The sequence below is a fragment of the Plecotus auritus genome (genome assembly GCF_963455305.1).
Source record: "Plecotus auritus genome assembly, chromosome: 8".
Taxonomy (NCBI): domain Eukaryota; kingdom Metazoa; phylum Chordata; class Mammalia; order Chiroptera; family Vespertilionidae; genus Plecotus; species Plecotus auritus.
In genome coordinates this window covers 61,808,963-61,828,984 of record NC_137782.1, presented here as the reverse complement: position 1 = coordinate 61,828,984, position 20,022 = coordinate 61,808,963, and the positions used below count along the sequence as shown (strand labels likewise).

The following is a 20,022-nucleotide window of genomic DNA, read 5'->3' as shown; positions in this document are numbered from 1 at the left end:
CCCGCAGGGAGCTGGCGCCTGTCCGCCGCGAGCTCCGCGCCCCGCACCACGCAGCCGCCCCTCTGCCGGCGCGGGCTGCGCTGCTGGAGAGGGCAGGCCAGGTGCGGCGGCTGCAGCGGGCCCGGCAACGGGCGGAGCGCCATGCACTGAGTGCCAAGGTGATGCAACGGCAGAACCGCGCCCGCGAGAGCCATCCGCGTCGGCCCAAGCACCAGGGCAGCTTTATCTACCAGCCGTGCCAGCGCCAGTTCAACTACTGAGCGTCCGCCGGCCCAACTACAAACCCTTTGCCGACCCCCGACCGCTGTCGGGCCCCCCTGCGGCAGCCAGTGTGTTGCTCCAGGGGCGCCCGCAGCCCACCTCGGGCTGATTACACAACCTCCCTCAAGTGTGTGAGGTGGGATGATAGCCCCCTTTTCAATCCCCTTGATTTTCCCATCTCTGATTCTCTAATCCACCTCTGGACCTCCTCCTGCCCTTTACTCTCTTTCTTCTGGCCCCCACCCTCAACATCTATCTAATCTTTCGTCTCCCATACTGACACTCCATCCTTCCTTTTCTGGTCCCCATCCTCGCCTCTGTCCTGACAGTCCCCTTTACCTTTGCCCTCCATTCCTCTACCTCTGGCCCACCCCTATTTCTCAGAGTCTCCTTTTCCAGTCCCAGATCTAGCTGTTTCCTTACCTTCAATTCCCACTTTACAAGCCTCACGCTATCTCATGTTTGGCACTACACTCGCTCCTGCTTCCTTATTATTCATTTCCAGTAATTCCCTCCCTACGGGTGGGGTGGGGGAGGGAGGTTGAGACTAAAGGTTTCTATGTTTAGTCTCAACCTTCCCTCTCACCCAGGGGGCTGGGCTCCTTGTAGTGGCTTAGGCCTGGAAAGGTAAAGTATGTAGAAGAGGACTGTGAGATGTGAATTAAAGGGAGAAGGTGGAGGGAATTGAGGGAAAAAGGCAGCCTACTGGAAGTGTAGACAGGACAGGTTGAGAAGCTGTAAGAAGCAGGGCACCATGAGAGCTGGTACTGTGTGCTTGCTCAGAGATTGGCCTAACCCTGCTCTCAGGCTGGAGCCTGGAATCTGCCCCCACTTCCCTTTCCTATAATCTCACCTCCCAAATCTCTTCCTGAAATCTACCCCTCTGCAGGCCCGAGTCTGAAAGGCTTAGTTAAACCTACCCTCAACATGTCACCCCAGGAGTAGAGGCTGGGCAAGGCCTTGCCATCCTGGCCATCTATTCACATGTCCAAGGTGCTAGAACTAGCTTAGGGGAGATGCAGGCCAGAGGGCTTCTAGGCAGGGAAACTGCACACCCCAGTGTAAGAATGCAGAAGAATGATGCTGAGGAGGACAAGCTGTGGGTGAAGCCATCGCAAGACTGACAGCTCAGTGTTCATCTTGTCTCTGGCTTTGTATTTCACATCCTGCCCAGGATGGCTCATAAACACTCCAGGGTAGGAGGCCAGGAGCTTCACTGTCCTAATCTCCAAAGTCCCTCTCCAGGTTCTGGGTCATAAGGGCCATGCTCCGTTTTCTTCCCGAGTGCTCTCTTCCTTTCTAGGCTGCTGGGGAGAAATGGGTGCCCTATGGTCCCGCTCCCCTTCTCTTCCAATAAATACCTGGAGGAGGGAACCTGAATCCCTGGGTGAAACAGAGGGAACAGGGGTGGCCAACTTTCCCCTTCTCATGGTGGGACTGAATTTTGGGCTCAGACACCAGCAATAGCCTCTTGGGATGCCCCAAGTTGCTTCCCTTTTTTTCTTTCTGTCCTTTACTAGAGTGTGTTCTTTCTTCCTTGAAACTTAAGATTTCCTGTTAGAAACTAACATAGGTCTTCCCCCTCACCCTAATTCCAGGTTTCTATGTCTCACAGTCAAGTGGAGGCTTGGAGAGAACTCTGCATTCTCATGAGGGCAAAGGCAGCTGCCCTTCCTGACCCTGTAGCCCCAAGCCTTATGTGGGATGTATGGGTAAGGGAGGGGGTAGGCCCATGGATACTGGGATGGGGACAGAGGAAGCCCTATTGGGGTCTCCTATCCAAGGGAGTAAGCCACATCTACACTAAGAACAGATCAAAGTCCCCACGCCAGTCCATTAGGGCCCCAGTAGTTGGCAACCTTGTTCCTGGCCTCAAGCTTCTCCTTCAGTTATGACCTAGTCATATTTTTCTTCCAGCTACCCCTTGGTCACTTCACAGCCAGCATAGGGTCTTCAGCACTTCTAAAAGCTGAAATTCCCAACTCCTCTTGTCTACACCTTTGTTGCCAGCTGGGGCCTAGGCTCAGTCCCGGGTAGTTCCCATGATCCTTCTTGTAGTGGAAGAGTAATAGGGCATTAGGTTCAAATTTCAAAAGGCCCCTCCCTCACCCATATCTCTGGAGCTCCTGTAGTTCTAGAACCTTCCAATCTCATCACTTGGCTGATTGCAATGCTCATAGGTTTTTGTACTTTCCTATAGATTCCGTAGTATTTGAGTGTGGCAATATTTTAATTGTGTATAGATTTCTAAGAACCAACATTACTCAGTCTCCTGCTAGTCTAACTCCTGAAGCATCATACTGTATTGACTGTGTATGTGCCTTTCACCTTGAGCATGCTTCAGGATTTTTTTTAAACCACATAACTTGAATATATGAGGGAACCAGAATTCACAAAGTCCTATGCAACCTTAAGACAGGTGGGGGGCTAGAGAGTCTGTCTTGACTGATATTTTCAGAGAATCCTGGAGAAGTTTGTTCCAGTTTGTATTAATTCATGTCAATACTACCAGCACTTTGCCAAAACTGAGTTTGTCAGAGGGACCTGTTTCTAGAGTGAGTCCCAGTTACATCAAAGGGTGACTTACAGTGATTCCCCAATATGTCTGAGTGCTCTCTTCAAGCTGGGTGTCACTTTCCAGCCTTTGCCAGTCTGGCCCCAGCAGGGTATCACATGTGTATGAATGCAGTTTGCTGCCGTTTTGAAGTATGCCTGCTCCCAAGGCCTGCCGGTACCCTGATCAATTTGCTCTGACCCCTAATATCTTAGGTGCAATAAGGACCCCACCAGAGCTCTTGGAGGCCTCCTCAGATCCATGTGGCTTTATGTGGGGTCCGAATGCAGACACACTATACCCCCTATATCTTCCCACTTGTCCTGCCACCTGGTTCCAAATGGAACCAAGTAGAGTGCATCCCTCTTGGGTGTTTTGTGTTGAGACTGGCTGAAACGAGGAGACTCTGGTTGACCATGTTGTGACATTTCAACAGACTCAAGGACAACCACCTCAACACGGTCATGTGGCATGCCTGTGTATGTGTGTAACAGAATTCTGATTGTTAGATTGTAATGTTATTCCTCTATGGGAGAGAAAAATATAAAGAAAAACAAATAAAAATCTATTTAAAGCACATTATACTTTCTGTCTGAATAGAGGTAAAGTCTGAGAAGCACTTCGTAATCTCAAGCACAGTACTGGCAGGGTATTATTATTAGGCTGGCTTTGGTTCTCGTGTATGTCATAAGAGAAGGAAGAGGGTAGATAAGCTTGCTGGGAACAGAGTCAGCATGGGGTCTGACTCATAAATAACTACTTTTAGAGGATCCTTATAATGTAAGACATATATAATAAGACAGTTGAAATAGAGATGAGACTAAGAGCACGACAGAGAATCACCAACTCATCCTTTTGATCTCAGGCACTGAGTTATGGCAATGGCAAGGAGCTACTGCAGGGGAAAGGATGGAGTATATGTCTAGCTGTTAGGAGACACAGCAGAAGGCTGAAACCCAGACCAAGACAAGGACAGGGCCCCAAGCATCTGAGTCTCCTGAAGGTAGGTAGGGAGTAGGATGGGAGCAGAAGCAGCTGGTTTGTAGATTTAAGTGTTTAGGTAAGAATTAAGCCAGGAAAGGGAAAAACCTGGGGATGTTGATGATAAATCACCACTAAGCCTGATGCAGATGAGTTAAAGGGCAGCCAAAGAGTAGAATGTAATGGGCATCTTTGAAGAACATAACACAAAATGACTGCTTTTATTTGGGGACTGCCCATCTAACCACAGAACTGGAATGAAGGAGGAAAGCTGACCTAAACTGTGCTAGATTCTTGATGCTGTTAAAAAGATTCTTGCTGGTCAGGCTGGGTTTTTTATCTTGAATGGAGGAGGTATAAACATAGTTTTTTTGGAGCAATCCATGTGCCCAGAGAAGCAGTTGTATGAAGTGGAGAAAAAGTGCTATCTGGGTTGCTGATGACTTCTTGTCTCTAGAAAATCCTGGGTGGCCTTTGATCCTCTCTAAATTGTTATTTGCAATAAAAAGAGATTTGACCAATACATAAAGTGTGCAGTACAGTGTTGTAAAGGGCTAGTTTCTTCAAAGCCAAGAATGAGTTGAGTGAGCAAGACTGCATTTTCCTCAACTTGTCAGATGCAGCTCAGGTGCAATCAGGACAAGATGGGATTCTAATTCACAAAGAAGGCTGTTCCTATTCACTTATGATTCAAAGAAAAGCACTTGCTCACCAAATAATCCCCTATCAATAACATACATTTATGTTCTAAGACAATTACATTTATTTAACACATTCAGTATTTCACATTGTACAAATCCTTAGATTCTCTTTATTCACTGGTCCATTTCTACAACAAATACATCCAAAACACTATTTAATAAAATTATTTACAACATTTCCAAATGAGAAGATTCCTTTTGTCCCCACTACTGCTACTCACACAGTACTTCCACAGCACAATACATCATTAGACCTAAAAATGCTCACCCTGTACTCTAGGCTGCTTAGGAAATGTGAAAACTAATAACATAATCACATTAGCTCCTCTCAATACATGGCAACATTTTAGAAACCTTGAACTTTATCAACACCAAAAGGGTTCAACAACTCTGCTTTTCTCGTTGCACTTTATGAAAACAGGTTGCAGGGACTAGGAAAAGGGCCACATTATTAAAATGACTAGCTGTACAGAAAGTGATTTTAAAAAGTCACAGCTCAAAAATGCTTTTTGTAAAATTCATACACATTTACAAGGATCAAGTCGCTGTCCAGCTTGTTTACTTGGATTTTCTTCGCTTGGATTGCACCGCACTGGTTATGTCTGTGGGGGAAAGGAAGGACATGTTCAGCTGAGGCAAGTTTTTAAAGCAGTGCCTTTTAGGCAGTCCACAAGAACACAGATTAACCGACGTGGAGCCCTATTGGCTCTGAATCAGTCTAAGGGCCTCAGAAGGGGCACTCAGTGTGAAGAGGGTTTCCGGCTTCTGTGTACTAGAACCTGGCAACTGGGAAAATGTGATACAGGTGGTGGGAGATGAAGCACACATACTTGGTTGGAAAAAGTGGCAGGAAGGGGAAAGCTTCTTTAGCTAGGCAATTAACCCCACAATCTCCATCACCAAATCCCATCACCCAAAGAAATGATAGACTTGACAGTGCTTTTGATGAGAAATCAATGAATGATTCGACACCCAAGTGAGTCAACTGTACCTGAGTGCAAAACAAGTCTCTGGATCCCTTTTGGAGCCAAGCCATTGTTTGGCAGTAATGAACTCATTTTGCCATGCTATAGCCAAAGTTTCTAAATAACATGGCCATGACCCTTGGTCAACAAGTGTCTAGCCAGATATATTATCATGGCTGTGGATACATACAGGCATATAAGCAATTCAGAGCAAGCCACAGCCTACTCTGTGAGCCCAGGTGAGCCTGAGGACTTCAAGGAAGAGGTGCACAAACTGAGTGATTTACACATAGGGTAACAGTGACATAATTCCTTTAATTCCTTTTGTATTATCATAGTGTCTTACATCAATCAATTCAATTTTATCTCATATTTAAATTATGTTTCTAAAAGACTTTTCCACACAAGTTTCTTAGAGCAGAGTACAATGAATAGTTTGAAATTCTCCAAATGTAAACATTTAAAATCTCATATTGACCTTAAAAATTCACCCTCATTCTTCATGCTGCTACATAGATACTTTGGTTTTAATATGAAAACAGTATTTTAAACTTACTTCCTATCAAGGAGAAAAAAATTTTCTAACACATTAATGTGTGAAATGAATCAGATTTATCTATTTCTGAAAACTAGGCTGAATTTTTGGATGCTGCCTTTTAGATTTGGTGTTCTAAGCAATTTTTCCTCTCTTTTGTATTATATTTTGAGAACCCAGATTCAAAAGGTAGATGTAAAAAGCAGTATTAATTGCTAAGAAGTGAGGCTTCGATGACTTTCCAAGAGGTGACCTGTGCAATGTTTTTGGAAATTTCAATATGTCACATATTGAAATTGAATATATATGTATTTTTTGCTGGAAGGTCATGTTGCTTGTGATATGGGGTAGAATCAGTCTCTCTGATTTCTCATTAGTCTTTTGCTAATGAGAGGACAGTTAATCTGACAGAATGCTGATAATGGTGTTCATTTTAATCACATGTAATTTAGCATCTCACACAACCAAAATTCCCCTTAATCAATTCTTTTACTTTCAACATTTAAGCTTCATTGTCACAGTAGCAAGCTGGTCATTTGCAGTAAAAATATACAGTTTTGTCTTGACTGAATATTCATCCTTAGAAAAATATTAATTAGGTCAACTTTGGAAGCTTTTCCTTTGTTGTGATATGAAGAATCAAGTGGTGTGTCTGAGAAACACATATGTGGCTAGGAAAAGAGGTGAAGAGTGTGTAGGGAGGGGGACCTGGGTAAGCAACCTCAGGCTTTCCCTCCCCATCTCCTTCTAACTGTTACTGCTCCAAAGAACCCAAAGATCTGGCAGGCTGCCTCTGCTCTTGAGGATGAATCAATGAGTGGGACCCTGAGTAAACAACTGATTTGTGCTAGAAACAAAAAAAGTAATCTTTTAGATACAGGTGGAGGCTGTTATCTAAAAGATACCATGAGGAAAAAAACATATCGACCTGATTCTGAAGTCTCTTATCACCTTCCCTGGATAAATCTAGCCAATCTGGGTCACAGAACAAACTCATTTTTTTTCTTTCTTTCTTTCTTTTTTTTTTTTTTAAAGATATATTTTATTGCTTTTTCACAGAGAGGAAGGGAGAGGGATAGAAAGTTAGAAACATCGATGAGAGAGAAACATTGATCAGCTGCCTCCTGCACACCTCGATCAGCTGCCTCCTGCACACCTCCCAATGGGGATGTGCCCGCAACCAAGACATGTGCCCTCGACCGGAATCGAACCTGGGACCCTTCAGTCCGCAAGCCGACGCTCTATCCACTGAGCCAAACCGGTTAGGGCCAAACTCATTTTTAATGTGTATATAAATCTGTCTGAAAAGATGAGTTTTTTGTTTTGTGATTCAATTTTATACTCTCAACGAAATGTTACCATTTTTACTACATTGAGTACAATCTAGAGGCAAACCCTTTAAGGTAAGGAATTCTAGGTGACTGATGGTACCTTCAGGGTGTGCATCAGGCATGTTCCTAAAGGTTGCCTAGTTTATCTGACTGAGCATAATCCCAATCCCAAGACCCCCCCCTTCAATATCATACTGGCAAAAAAAACCCCAAAACCATCACATATATTGTCGAAAAAATTGCTTTTTAAACCACCAAGGATTTTACAAATTAATGTAAAGGTAGATATACAAATAGATCAGAAACTAATAGTGGAGTTACAGCATTCATATATTCATATTTTAGAACTAACTATATAGTAAAAAAAAAACTGGGTTAATAACGGTCTTTCAGGAAGTTGTCCATTTACATTGGTAATTTGATATGGGCATTTTTTCAACCTGGTTGTCTCATTTTGACATTAAGCAAACTTGGCCAAATCTACAGTACAAGACTCTATTAAATCTTCTAGTAGGTGGGCTTTGCTTTACTTTCGAGGAATTTTAGAAACTGAACTTGACTTTACTCACTTCATTGGGTTTTTACTGTACTACTTCTAGCCAAGATTTCTATTTAATTGTAAAAAAATTCTGAACATTTCCTTTCAAAATTTGCATGTCTGGTTTCTAAATGATGCAACAAGAATGCAGTTTCAGACAGTTATTGTTCAGGGTTTTTCTCCCATAAGATATATCTAATTATGTCTGTTCATTTGTATTTCCACAACAACAACACTTCTGTTTTAAGAATATCTGTACACTCTATGTTTTTATTGTTTTTTATATATATATTTTTTTATTTCAGAGAGGAAAGGAAAGAGAGAGAGACATAGAAACTTCAATGATGAGGAAGAATCATTGATCAGCTGCCTCCTGCACGCCCAACATCAGGGATTGAGCCCACAACCCGGGCATGTGCCCTGACTGGGATCGAACCATGACCTTCGACGCTTAACCACTGAGCCACGCCGGGCAGGCCATTCTATGTTTTTAGAATGTTGTTGCTTCTCAAGTCACTGGCTGTGGGTATGGTCGGGTTTTCACCACACTTTGCTGTCAGAGGTATCTCAGGGCCCCACAGGGACACCCACAGCTGCTGATGACTACAGGTTGCTATGAACTTCCCTAATATTAGCCTATTTTCCTTGGTTTCTAACTTATGCATTGAAGCTCATGTTTTTAACTACTGGTCCTTTTCCCTGGTTGAAAATATAACACAAAATTATACACAGAAGAGTAAATAAAGAATGATAAGGGAAAAAGAATCATTTCTGTGTTAATGGGGAATTCCTCATGCCAGGAGTAGAACTACTCATATTTATAAACAACACTTCTGATCAAGTCCAATTTTAAAGAGTTCACTGATTTGTGGGAGCCAATTCCTGTGTTTGTAATTAAGAGTGTGTGTGTGGGAAATCTAACAATCTAAAAACAAAACAACAGATTAGAGCGTAACCTATCAATCATGTGGGCCTCCCTGAACTTGCCCAGAAATCATCCATCCCACCTGCTCCAAGCTGGCAGTCTAATAGGCCTCAACCAACATGATATAAGCAAACTCTGCTCTCACAGCAGGAGTTTGCTACCGTTTCCTCAATAATTCAAAAGTACCAATACTTCTCACTACAAACTGCTCATAATATTTCTTAGCTTTCAAGATTCTTGTGAAAAACACACTATTTTCTGATTTTGTTTCTACATATCTGACAAAAATCTTATGAGTACAAAAAGGCAAAATGCTTTTTCTCTTCAAAACTTTAAGAACTGATGCTGCAGGAAGATGTTCCAGGTCCCCAGTACTACACATTTCCAAGTTTGAGAACCATAACTTTTAGAAACCAGCTTGATATTTTATGATCACTCCATGGATATGCATTCAAATGCAATCACAGAAAAGCTATTTTATGGCTTTGGTTCACATCTGGATACAACATGGCTGGCCAAATTATATATATATATATATATATATATATATATATATATATATATATATATATATATATATGCTTTAATTTGGATCCAATAGCTCTAACACTTAAAAATCCAAAGAGCTACAGCACTTATTTCTGATTTAAAAGGTAACTTACCCTAGGACAGTTAAGAACTGATAACCTGAGGGCTGATACGGAGATCTATACACAATTGTGATTCTTGGGGTCTGGCCAGAGCTCTGCCATCCTCTAGGGAGATACTTAGCACCCCTCTGAAGACCATAAAGTCATTATGGCTTCTCCTAAGCTATTTGCTAAACTTCAAAACATGTATAACACATGATTATCATCACTTTGGAATAATGCCCAGTTTAAGTACACAAGCCAATTCCCCACCACTTTTCTAAAACTGGTTACAGCTTTCCATTTCTCTTCTTGGGATTACACTCAACCAACTGAGCTACACCAGCCAGAGCCATGTTGACACTTTTAGACTTTAATTCTAATGGTAATGGTAAATCATTGAAGGGGTTTAAGCTGGATAGCAATAAAGATGGAAAAAGTGGATGAATTTGGGCCACCTAACATAAAATCAGCAGCTTTTTGTGAGTGAGGGAGAGAGGTTCCAAGGAGGACTTGCCTAATAATAGATCACTGAGGTGGGGAACAATGGCAGAGCACCTGACACTGGGGGTGAAAATCTCAAGTCTGTTTTCAGACATGTTGAATTTGAGGTCCTGTTAAGAATATACATGCAGTTATCTAAAATCTCTAGAGGTCTGTACCAAAAATCAATTCATGAGTAGTCTATGAAAGGTTCTAACTGAAGAAGGGAAGCATGAATGAGATAAGTTAGGGAGAAAATACAAGTTGAAGAAAAAAGACAACTTAGGGTTGAAGTTTGAGGAAGGCCAACACATAATGTCTGGGTACAGAGATTGAGAAGAAGCAGTCAGAGTAGTCAGAAAACTATTGGGAGTTCTGGGTCATAAAAGCCAAGGGCAGAGTTAATTAAAAAAAGAGATAATAGTTAACAGAGAAGAGAAAACTGGTAGTGTAATGGTCTTGAGAAGATCAGAGAAGGTGGGATCAAAGGCATTGGCCTTCAACTTGAGGAGGGACAGCTGCTCTATTATAGTAGGAGCAAAGGAGGACATTGGTAGATTTATGTCTTGGTAGTGAGAGTAGAGGCATTCTATTTTCTCTGGGAAGAGGTGAGAGTCTCTGCTGAGAAGAGAGGAGAAAGTAAGGGTTGTAGGTTTAAAAACAGAAGGGAGGGGGGAAAGAGAGTTGATTACAGAAACATAGAAAGATGGCTGGGCCATGTTACTGAGGACATATCTGAAGTGGTGATAATCAATCTGCCTGTTATGTTCTTTTTTTCTAACAGTGCTTGTTGTTCTTGTGTACGCACACAAAAACCACATAGTTAAGTGAACTAACAAATAAAGGACCAAAGAGAAGTCAAAGTAACTTGACAAGTTTGAGAAATAGATGCAAAGATGAAGGAAAAAGTCCTCTGCTGCTGTGATAAGGATCCCATTCTTCTATTTGACCTACAATAGTACCCACACCCCACTGCTAACCTTTAGTAGAGCTGGAGGCTGAAGCAGGCCGAGAGGATCGCTTCCGATGTCCATTTTCCACACTTTCAGAAGCCACAGTTGGTTCTTCAGTTCGGGAATTTCTCCGGCTTGGGGTTTTGGACTTTTCAATTATCTCTTTGGGATCACTGCTGACAGACGGAAGCACAAAGTTTCCAAGGAGGTGAGGGAATCAAGTCACACAAAAACGGGTTCTTCAGATAAGAGTTTCATTCATAAGGCAGGAGAACTATATAGTCATTCTGGAGAGAACCCTGGGACAATGAGCACAATTACCTTCTATAATTACTGACAATTTAAAAGCGAGTCTAATTCATTACATTAATAAAAATAAAGGATTAAAGCATAATGCTGGTGAAATTGTGTAAAACAGGTAAAAGACATGGAACTTCACACAAAAATCACCCAACTTCCTCACCCATTTTCCTAAGATAATATTATTCCCCTTCAAAAGTTAAGAGTACCTAAAATCTAGAAATTACTAACATATTCTGGCATTTACTATGAACCTGGTGTAGTCAGATAATGACTTATTACAAGTCATATTACAGAAGAATATACATGGGAATATATTCACAATACACTGGTGGATATATTGATTGTCCCTATTTTAATACCCTTTTTTAGTATTTGAAGATTTTAAATTGGTAATATCCAGTATTATTGAGGGTATAGGTACAAAAACTCCTGATGGAGTGTAAACTGTGTAACGCAACGGTTTTCAATAGGGGGTAGTTTTGCCTCCTTAGGGACATTTAGCAATGTTGGGAGACATTTTTTTATTGTCATTTTGGGGTGGGCGGGAGATGGATGCTATTAACATCTTTAAGTGGCACCTACCAGGATGCCACTAAACATCCTATAATGCATAAGACAGGCACCCTCTCCCAATAATTATCTGATCTAAACTGTCAGTAATGCTGAGGCTGAAAAACCCTAGTGTAATCTTCTGGCTCAGCAATTCCATTTCTAGATGCCTAAGGAAACAAATGTTTTTACAGAGCTCTAATTCCACACCAGATTGTCAAAGCATTTTATTTATATTAATGAAAACAGGACATAAATGCTTAATAGATCAGTTAATCAAATCATGGTACGTTATATGCAGTCATGAAAATTATGTTGTAAAGGTTAATGATAAAAACTGTTCATGAGCCCTAACCGGTTTGGCTCAGTGGATAGAGCGTCTGCCTGCGGACTTAAGGGTCCCAGGTTCAATTCCGGTCAAGGGCATGTACCTTGGTTGTGGGCACATCCCCAGTGGGGAGTGTGCAGGAGGCAGCTGAATCGATATTTCTCTCTCATCGATGTTTCTAACTCTCTATCCCTCTCCCTTCCTCTCTGCAAAAAATCAATAAAATATATTAAAAAAAACCACAAAAAACTGTTCATGAGACTTCTGGTCAAGATGATGGTGTAGGTAAATGTGGTACTGGAATCCTCCCAGAAGCACATCAAAAATACAACCAAATTACAGAACAACCATCATTCAGAACTGCCTTAAATCTAGATGAATGCAAGTCCTACAACTAAGAATTTAAAGAAGCCACATCGAGCCCTATCCAGTTTGGCTCAGTGGCTAGAGCATCAGCCTGTGGACTGATGGGTCCTGGGTCTGATTCTGGTCAAGGGCACATGTCTGGGTTGCGTGTTTGATCCCCAGTTGGGGGCGTGCAAGAGGCAGCTGATCAATGATTCTCTCTCATCATTCATGCTTCTCTCTCTCCCTCTCTGAAATCAATAACAAAAATAAAGAATAAAAAATAAAGAAGCCACATCAAGACTGAGCTGATAGGCAGGCACCATATCTGAGATTCCATCAACCTGGCTTACACTGTCCACCCCTCCCTGGTGATTCCCTGAGGTTCTGCCCCCACACAACCTGGCCCATCCAAGCAGTTTCCAGTGGCTTTTTTTTAAATATAAAAAAAAAGGATAAAATATCTATCTATATAAAACCCTAATATGCAAATAGACCGAACAGTGGAACAATTGAACAACTGTTCACTATGACGTGCGCTGACCACCAAGGGAGCACACACGGAACATGGCGGGCATCTGCAGCAGGTGGCAGAGCGTGGAACATGGCGGGTGTCGGCTGCGGCGGGATGGTGGAGCAGGTGAGTACAGGTGCCAGACTAAGGCAGGGTGCCAATCACTGTCATTGGGGCAAGCCTCTGGTGGTTACTGAAAATTCTATACTCCTGTGTGCTGCAGTCCTGCTTGGTGCTTGCACCTGCTGCTGGCACCAGCCCCACTCGCATCTGCTTCTGGAGCCTGAGCCGCTGCTTGCACCCGCTGCCAGTGCCCAGTGCTGGCCCTGATTGCCCCTCAGGGCTTCTCCACCTCCCCCTGCTCCTGAGGGGCGATCAGGGCAGCAGCTGCTGCTCGCATCCACTGATGGCGCTGGCCCTGCTTGCACCTCCTGCTGGCGCCAGCCCCAATCGCTCCATGCTGTCAGCAGGTGTGAGCTGGGCAGTGCAGGAGTGGGAGCAGGGCTGCCGGCACACAGGGGACCAGGGTCCGCGGCAGGAGGGGCTGGGCAGGGGCATGGAGACCTGCCCCTGTGTCCACTGCAGCCTTGCGGCCCACAGTTCCTTTCAAGATGCACGAATTCATGCACTGGGCCCCCAGTGTGAATAATAAAATGGCAATAAATGAGATGGGAGGGAGGTTGGAGGGATGGTGAAAAAGGTGAAGGGATTTAGCATACTAATTGGTAGTTACAGAATAGTCATGGGGATATAGAGTATGAAAGAAAATATATATGAATGTATGCATAGCCCATGGACACAATGTGCATGGTATCATAGTGAGGAAAAATGCTACCAACATTATGTATAGTATAATCCCATTTTCATAATATATATTGAATATATACATAACCACATATGAATGGATATGTGTGAGATATACGTGTGTGTGTATACAATGAATAGCATGTATATCGGGTGTCCCAAAAAATGTATACACACGCTTTGAATAATTATAAAGGCTGGGTTTATTTGTTTTTTGTTGTTGCTGTTGTTAATCCTCACCCAAGGATATTTTTCCATTGATTTTTAGGGAGAGTGGAGAGAGCAACATCAATGTGAGAGAAGCACATCAATTGGTTGCCTCCTGCACAAGCCCCAACCAGGGCCAGGGCCTGAGGAGCCTGCAACCAAGGTACATGCCCTTGACCAGAATCGAACCCAGGACCCTTTGTCCACAGGCCAATGCTTTATCCACTGGGCCAAACCAGCTAGGGCTATAAAGGCAGTGTTTATTAACATACATACCATTTTTATTAAAACTGAGCTATCCACTGTTAAAATGCGTATACATTTTTGGGGGACACCTGTATATAAACACTATACACAGTGAATATTGTTGAGTCACAGGAATACTGGTTTACTGGTAATTTTCTTCTTTGTAATTTTCTGATCTGTTCACTCTTGCCAGCGGACCCTTTGCTAGTGACTCTATAGCTGGGAATTTAGCCACACTGTTCATTATCTTAGTTTTATATGTAATGACTGCCCCAGAAGCCAAGGTAAGTCAAGGAGAGGTGAGGCTGAAGCTGGGGTGGAATTACAAGTCAGAGAGATTTACATATCCTTTTAGAAGCGGTGAAGACGGCTTTCTGGCTGGGAGCCCAGAAAATGGTCAAAGCCTCCGAGGAAGAAAGATTTCTAATGGAGGTGCCTCTTTCTCTGTCAAAACAAAAGCCACAGCAATACTGTCCTGGTGTTTATATGATCAATGTTCTTGTAGCTCTAGAAACAAATACCCAAAGGGTACTTTTTGGTCTGACTATCTTCTTTCTCTAGCCATATAGTTGGTGTAGGCTTGAGAAATGTAAATGAATTCAATTATTAGCCCAATACAAAAACAAAAAGCCTAGACAGGCACAAAGCAATGATTTTGGAGCCAGAATAACAGGGGTTAAGTCTTACTATGCATTTACTGGACATGATTTGTAATTCTAAGCTTCAGATTCTTGATCTATAAATCTCATTCACAATACGTTAGTGCAATGTGAGGGCTCTGGAGTCAGGATGCCTGGGTTTGAATCTCAGCTTCACCATTTACTAAATCTGTTACCTTGGATAAATTAGCTAACCTCTCTTATCTATACATTCCTTATCTGTAAAAGAGAATTTACTTCCCCAATAGATACTGTGAAAATCAAATGAGGTAATACATCTAGGAAGCTTGTAGTCCAGTGCATGGCATAGAATAGCATTCAAACAAATACTGGCTATTATTACCACTGCATAGGGTCAATATGAGGATTAAATGACAGAATGATTGTGAATGTGTTTTACAAACTAAGTTGATGTACAAATATGAGAAATTGTTTGAAATGTTATCTAGTGTATTCCTACACTGAAAAGGAATGGCTTTTTGAAAACAACAATACTCCTCTCCATGGGGCTAATGAGGTGGAAGCCACAGTTGTATTTCATTTTGTTAGTTTATGTGAGACAGCATAGATAAAGCATGGGTTTTGGGGTCAGACCACGCCGGGCTTTCTCTTCTGCCTTGAGGATCAAACAGCTATACTTCAGAAGGTGTTGCAAGGACTATTATTAATGACTACCATAGCAACAGCTCCTATATACTGGACATTTACTACTTACTCACTATGCTGAGTGCTGAACATATTATCTCATTTAGTTTTCAAAACAATCAAGAACGATATTTAGCCACCAAATTTTATTTTAAAAAATGTCACCTCTGAAAGGTTAGGACTCATGACAGCTCCCTACTTTAGAAGGGGTTTCAAGGCTAAGAAAGCAGATACCCTTCAAAGAGGCTTATGCCATATTGATGCTATGTCTGCAGAAATGATCATCTTACCTTTGTCCAGAGACTATGGCAGCATTTGCCTCGAGTTCTGTAAAAAATACAAAGGACAGAAATGAGATGTGGAAGTGTATGGTGTAAATGTCCACAGGGAGAAGCTAGGTGTCTACAAGATTCTGAATGCCCTATTTAGGCTAACATGTCTCTGTGCCCACATGGTATAGAGACAGAGCTGGCACAGACACAATTCAGTTGTCTGGGGCATAAGACACATACTTGGTCTATTTTTATTTTTACTCCACACTGTGAAATAATCCTGTTTGGATCAATAGAACTAAATTCACACTGCCTGGTTAATATTCCACCCAGGTATAACTAGGTTAGTAAAATAAGCCTCTTTCTCTCACGTAGAAGAAATTTGTTTACATTCTTAAAATATTTCCACTCTTTTGACACTTTTTTAAAAATGACAGTAATCTTCCAATATGTCTTAAACATCTATTAAGAATGCATTCTCCTTCAAAGGACTTCCTCATGGAATTTTAGAGGGCAGACAGCTTTGCTTTAAGATATTGCCTACAGACCCCATTATGTTCCTGTTCTTCAACCTCCCAGCAATGCCCTCCAAGAAAGAAAAATCTCAGTAATTTGTCTACCAGCCTTTTGCTTAAATAAGCATCCTATGGTTTTACCAGGCACTTCTTTCTCAGCTCCAGCAGAAAAACATCTTTTTCCTACATTATATGCCTTTAGGTAGTTCCATCTTTTCTAAAAGACTTCCCGGATGCATCAGATAACAATGATCTCTCCTGACTCTAGTCTCCTACAGTCCTGTCCCTACTTTTAGAGAATTCAGCATCTCACTCAGTGTACATGTCTAACATACCCTCTTGCTTACATGGTAATCTCCTTAAAGGCAATGAAGCCTAGAGTGCCTAGGTTAAAATCATGACTTCATTGCTTATTAGTCATGTGACCCTAAACAGATTACTTGACCTTTCTGTGCTCAATGCCTCATCTGAAACCACTTTACCCATTTCAAAGATTAAATGAAATACCACATATAAAAATTTTAGTACAGCACCTGGTGCTTAGTAATAACTCAGTATTAGGTATTATTATTTTAAAGTAATTTATTTACAACATTTTAAATTTGTCTTTATTGTTGAAAGTATTACATATGTTCTCCTCTCCCCACTGACCCGCTCCACCCCACTCCTATCCCCTAGTATTAGTTATTATTATTGTTGCTATGATGCTCATGTTGATGCAGTTTCATGCGAGGGGGCTGGATTACTCTGCCTTTAATGCAACATGCTGGCAGAAAAGAATCCTTGCTTATTTGCTCCTAAGCTCCCCATATCTGACCCATATAACATGGAAACCCCTCCCTAAGAAACAGATGCCAACTCATGAGTCTCTGCTGCTTTACCGGCTCTGCTGGAGCAAAGAAACATAGGTAATGTGCTAAAAAATGAAAATGGCTTTGTCAAAAGAGGGTAATTACAAAAAAATCTTGATTAGCTTGCTCTTTTGGAACAAAATTCAATACTATCACAGTTAATTCATGTAAATTGGGATCAAAAAGGGTTTGGTGAAGGCAATTAGTGGCTTTGGGGGTATTTTAAGGAGATTCATCTAAGTCAAACTCTGAAAAGGAACAGGATTCTTGGGCCAGTTATTCTGAGGAGAACATAAGATATGGTAAAGCCCATTTTCTGAAGTAAAAACTTGGGACAGGAAACAGAATTCCCTTCCCTTTTTTAGTTGCTCCTTTTCTCACCAAAAATGAGGTTTACCATCGTAACCCTTTGTCTAAATAATCTGTTCCATTCCCACAAATGTCAGGTATCGTGTGGCCAGATGGTAGCTAAGGAAGAGTCTGGGTGGTTGAAATGTTTTTGTTCATTCATTTGTTCAGAGGCCTGATTTTACCAAGAGTGTGCAGTAGAAAGTCCTGTCACACAGGACAGAGCACTCTGAAGCAGGTTTAAAACATAATCAATCACAAGTGATACCTCACTTTCACTGGCTTACACACAAAATTAAACATGACTGTTTCTTGCTTATAAATGTTGTCAAGTGTATCAATTGTGCTGTAAATGAGATTCTAACCTACTTGTGGAAAGCAATCATACGTCATTTTTTTTTTTTCTGGTACCCCCTAGAATGACCTACAGTGACAATGATGTGGGCAAGACTAAACTGCAACATATCTATGTTATTTATCTGTTTGGCACTCTAATCTATGAAGGCAGTGCTGTTATTGCCATCAAGATTCTCATGCATTCAGAGCTGACCCAGCATCCCACAGCAATTATTTGTCAGATTACCATCAACTTCACCTTCCAAAAACACCATCCTTAGTGCTATTTACAGTATCTTGGTCATGAGAAGAAACTTAATGCCATCCAGAGATGACTGAAATGACTCTGTTTCCCTGAAGGAATTGCTACCTCACTGTAGCAGAGGTTCTCAAAACAAGCCTCCACTCCTATTATGATAATGCAATTACTATCTTAGTGCAGTAACACTTGTCACCCCAGTAAGTACTATATTCTAGCCAGTCAGCTGCCAGCTATGAATACCAGGGTTATGGAACAGGGTGAACTCTGCAATGGAAATTACCCATGGCTGGGCGACAGACAGACAATGGGCACTGAGATGCTCTTCTTGAGTTCCCTGGCTGACACCAGGAATGTGTAAGAGAGTAAGCTGGTTGGGGGGAAAAATAACCTCAAATAGTACTTCACAAGCTCTGCCACTAACCAAAGACTGCTCTGAAGCAAACTGATTAAGATAGTTTCAGCTTGCCGAAACCGGTTTGGCTCAGTGGATAGAGCGTCGGCCTGCGAACTGAAAGGTCCCGGGTTCGATTCCGGTCAAGGGCATGTACCTTGGTTGCGGGCACATCCCCAGTGGGGGGTGTGCAGGAGGCAGCTGATCGATGTTTCTCTCTCATCGATGTTTCTAGCTCTCTATCCCTCTCCCTTCCTCTCTGTAAAATATCAATAAAATATGTTAAAAAAAAAAAAAAAGATAGTTTCAGCCACTTCCTGGCACATTCAGGACAGCAATAGTTCCTTCACTTGTAACCCATTCCACTCTGAGAGTTTTTCCAAAGTGCACCTTACCTGGTCTGGCAACAGACCCCTGCAGTGCTGTGGCTGGAGTTTCCTTTGGGACTAAATTCTGTGAAGGGGCTAAGGCAAGAAAAAAACACATAGGTCTTTTATTTTATTTTCTAAACAAAACAGAAAGCATTGATTGAATCAAGGTCTAAGTAACTGCTGAAATATATATACTCTTAGAACACAGTACTTGAAGTTGACTTTGAAAGTATATTTCAAAACTTACTTAAAAAATTAACTACTACAATACTGAGTAATAAAGACTAACACTAGGGATATTTGTTTTTCCTTTTTGTGTGTACAAAGATCAAGGAAGGAGGTGGCTATGAGAACAATAGCACTCATAATTTTTGCTTCTTGGGGTCTGTCCTGTCTTTAAAAAACCCAAAAGTATACCTTAGTAGGCAAACCAAACCACTTTCAGAGGAACAATGAATTACACCATTCACCTTACCATTTAAAAAATTGTCTCATCCCTCTAAAGACTAACACTCCTTGAGATTTTAAATGAACCATATAATTTATTTTGTACTTTTCTACAGCACCTGGCAAGAGCAATGGATAGAAAACAGGTATTCAAATCATACTTAAAAAATTAATTTGATATGTTATTTACTTATCTGACAGGTACCAAGAACTTACTAGGGGCAAGCCACTGTGCCAAGCACCCTTAGAGACCAAATTACATCCTTTCTGCCCATCAGGAACTCAATCTAGTATTAAAGATAAGATATACATATGTGGCACGCTGGAATGCACTGTGATGTTATATGGAGATTCATATAAAGTGCTATGGGAGTCCAAAGCATGGGAGATCAATTCTAAACTGAGAAATCGGAAGATACACTAAAGGAAGAAACATAAGAATTAGGTTTTTGAAGGACAGAGAGAACGTAGGCCCTTGAAGAGGAATGGAATAGAATACACAATAAATACTAGAATGGAAACTTCTTGGATCATACAGTAAATATTAAAGGGCACAGATATGCCACAGTCACTCAAGGGTATGTCCTCCCATCCTGATACTTCAGTCTAACATCCTAGATAAACTGCATTAAGTTTTACCCGCCTAAGGAAATTATGAATTTTTAGATTTCTCTCCCCACTAGGTAAAAAGTCAATAATGCATTTGTATTAAGAATTTTTATATGCTTATCTGATAAAGCTTAAAATTATAACTTAACTTCTACTTTTAACTC

At 41.5% G+C, this 20,022-nt stretch overlaps 2 protein-coding genes across 4 annotated transcripts in view; one reads left to right on the top strand and one right to left on the bottom strand.

Moving 5' to 3' along the window:
* TP53INP2 (tumor protein p53 inducible nuclear protein 2) overlaps positions 1-5,033 on the top strand; it is a 31,426-nt gene extending 26,393 nt beyond the window's left edge. For both annotated transcript variants that reach the window (XM_080684287.1, XM_080684288.1), the window contains exon 4: positions 8-5,033. In XM_080684287.1, the coding sequence (XP_080540413.1) occupies positions 8-260 (253 nt within the window). In that variant the 3' untranslated portion in view covers positions 261-5,033. The remainder of the gene's footprint in view (positions 1-7) is intronic.
* The window catches only part of NCOA6 (nuclear receptor coactivator 6), a 103,051-nt gene continuing 87,567 nt past the window's right edge, over positions 4,539-20,022 (bottom strand). The window contains exons 13-16 of one of the 2 annotated variants that reach the window (XM_080684285.1): positions 18,827-18,895; positions 15,747-15,783; positions 10,884-11,032; positions 4,539-5,099 (exon numbers count right to left, since the gene is read on the bottom strand). In XM_080684285.1, coding sequence (XP_080540411.1) covers positions 5,056-5,099; positions 10,884-11,032; positions 15,747-15,783; positions 18,827-18,895 — 299 coding nt within the window. In that variant the 3' untranslated portion in view covers positions 4,539-5,055. The remainder of the gene's footprint in view (positions 5,100-10,883; positions 11,033-15,746; positions 15,784-18,826; positions 18,896-20,022) is intronic. The other variant, XM_080684286.1, reaches the window with a different exon arrangement.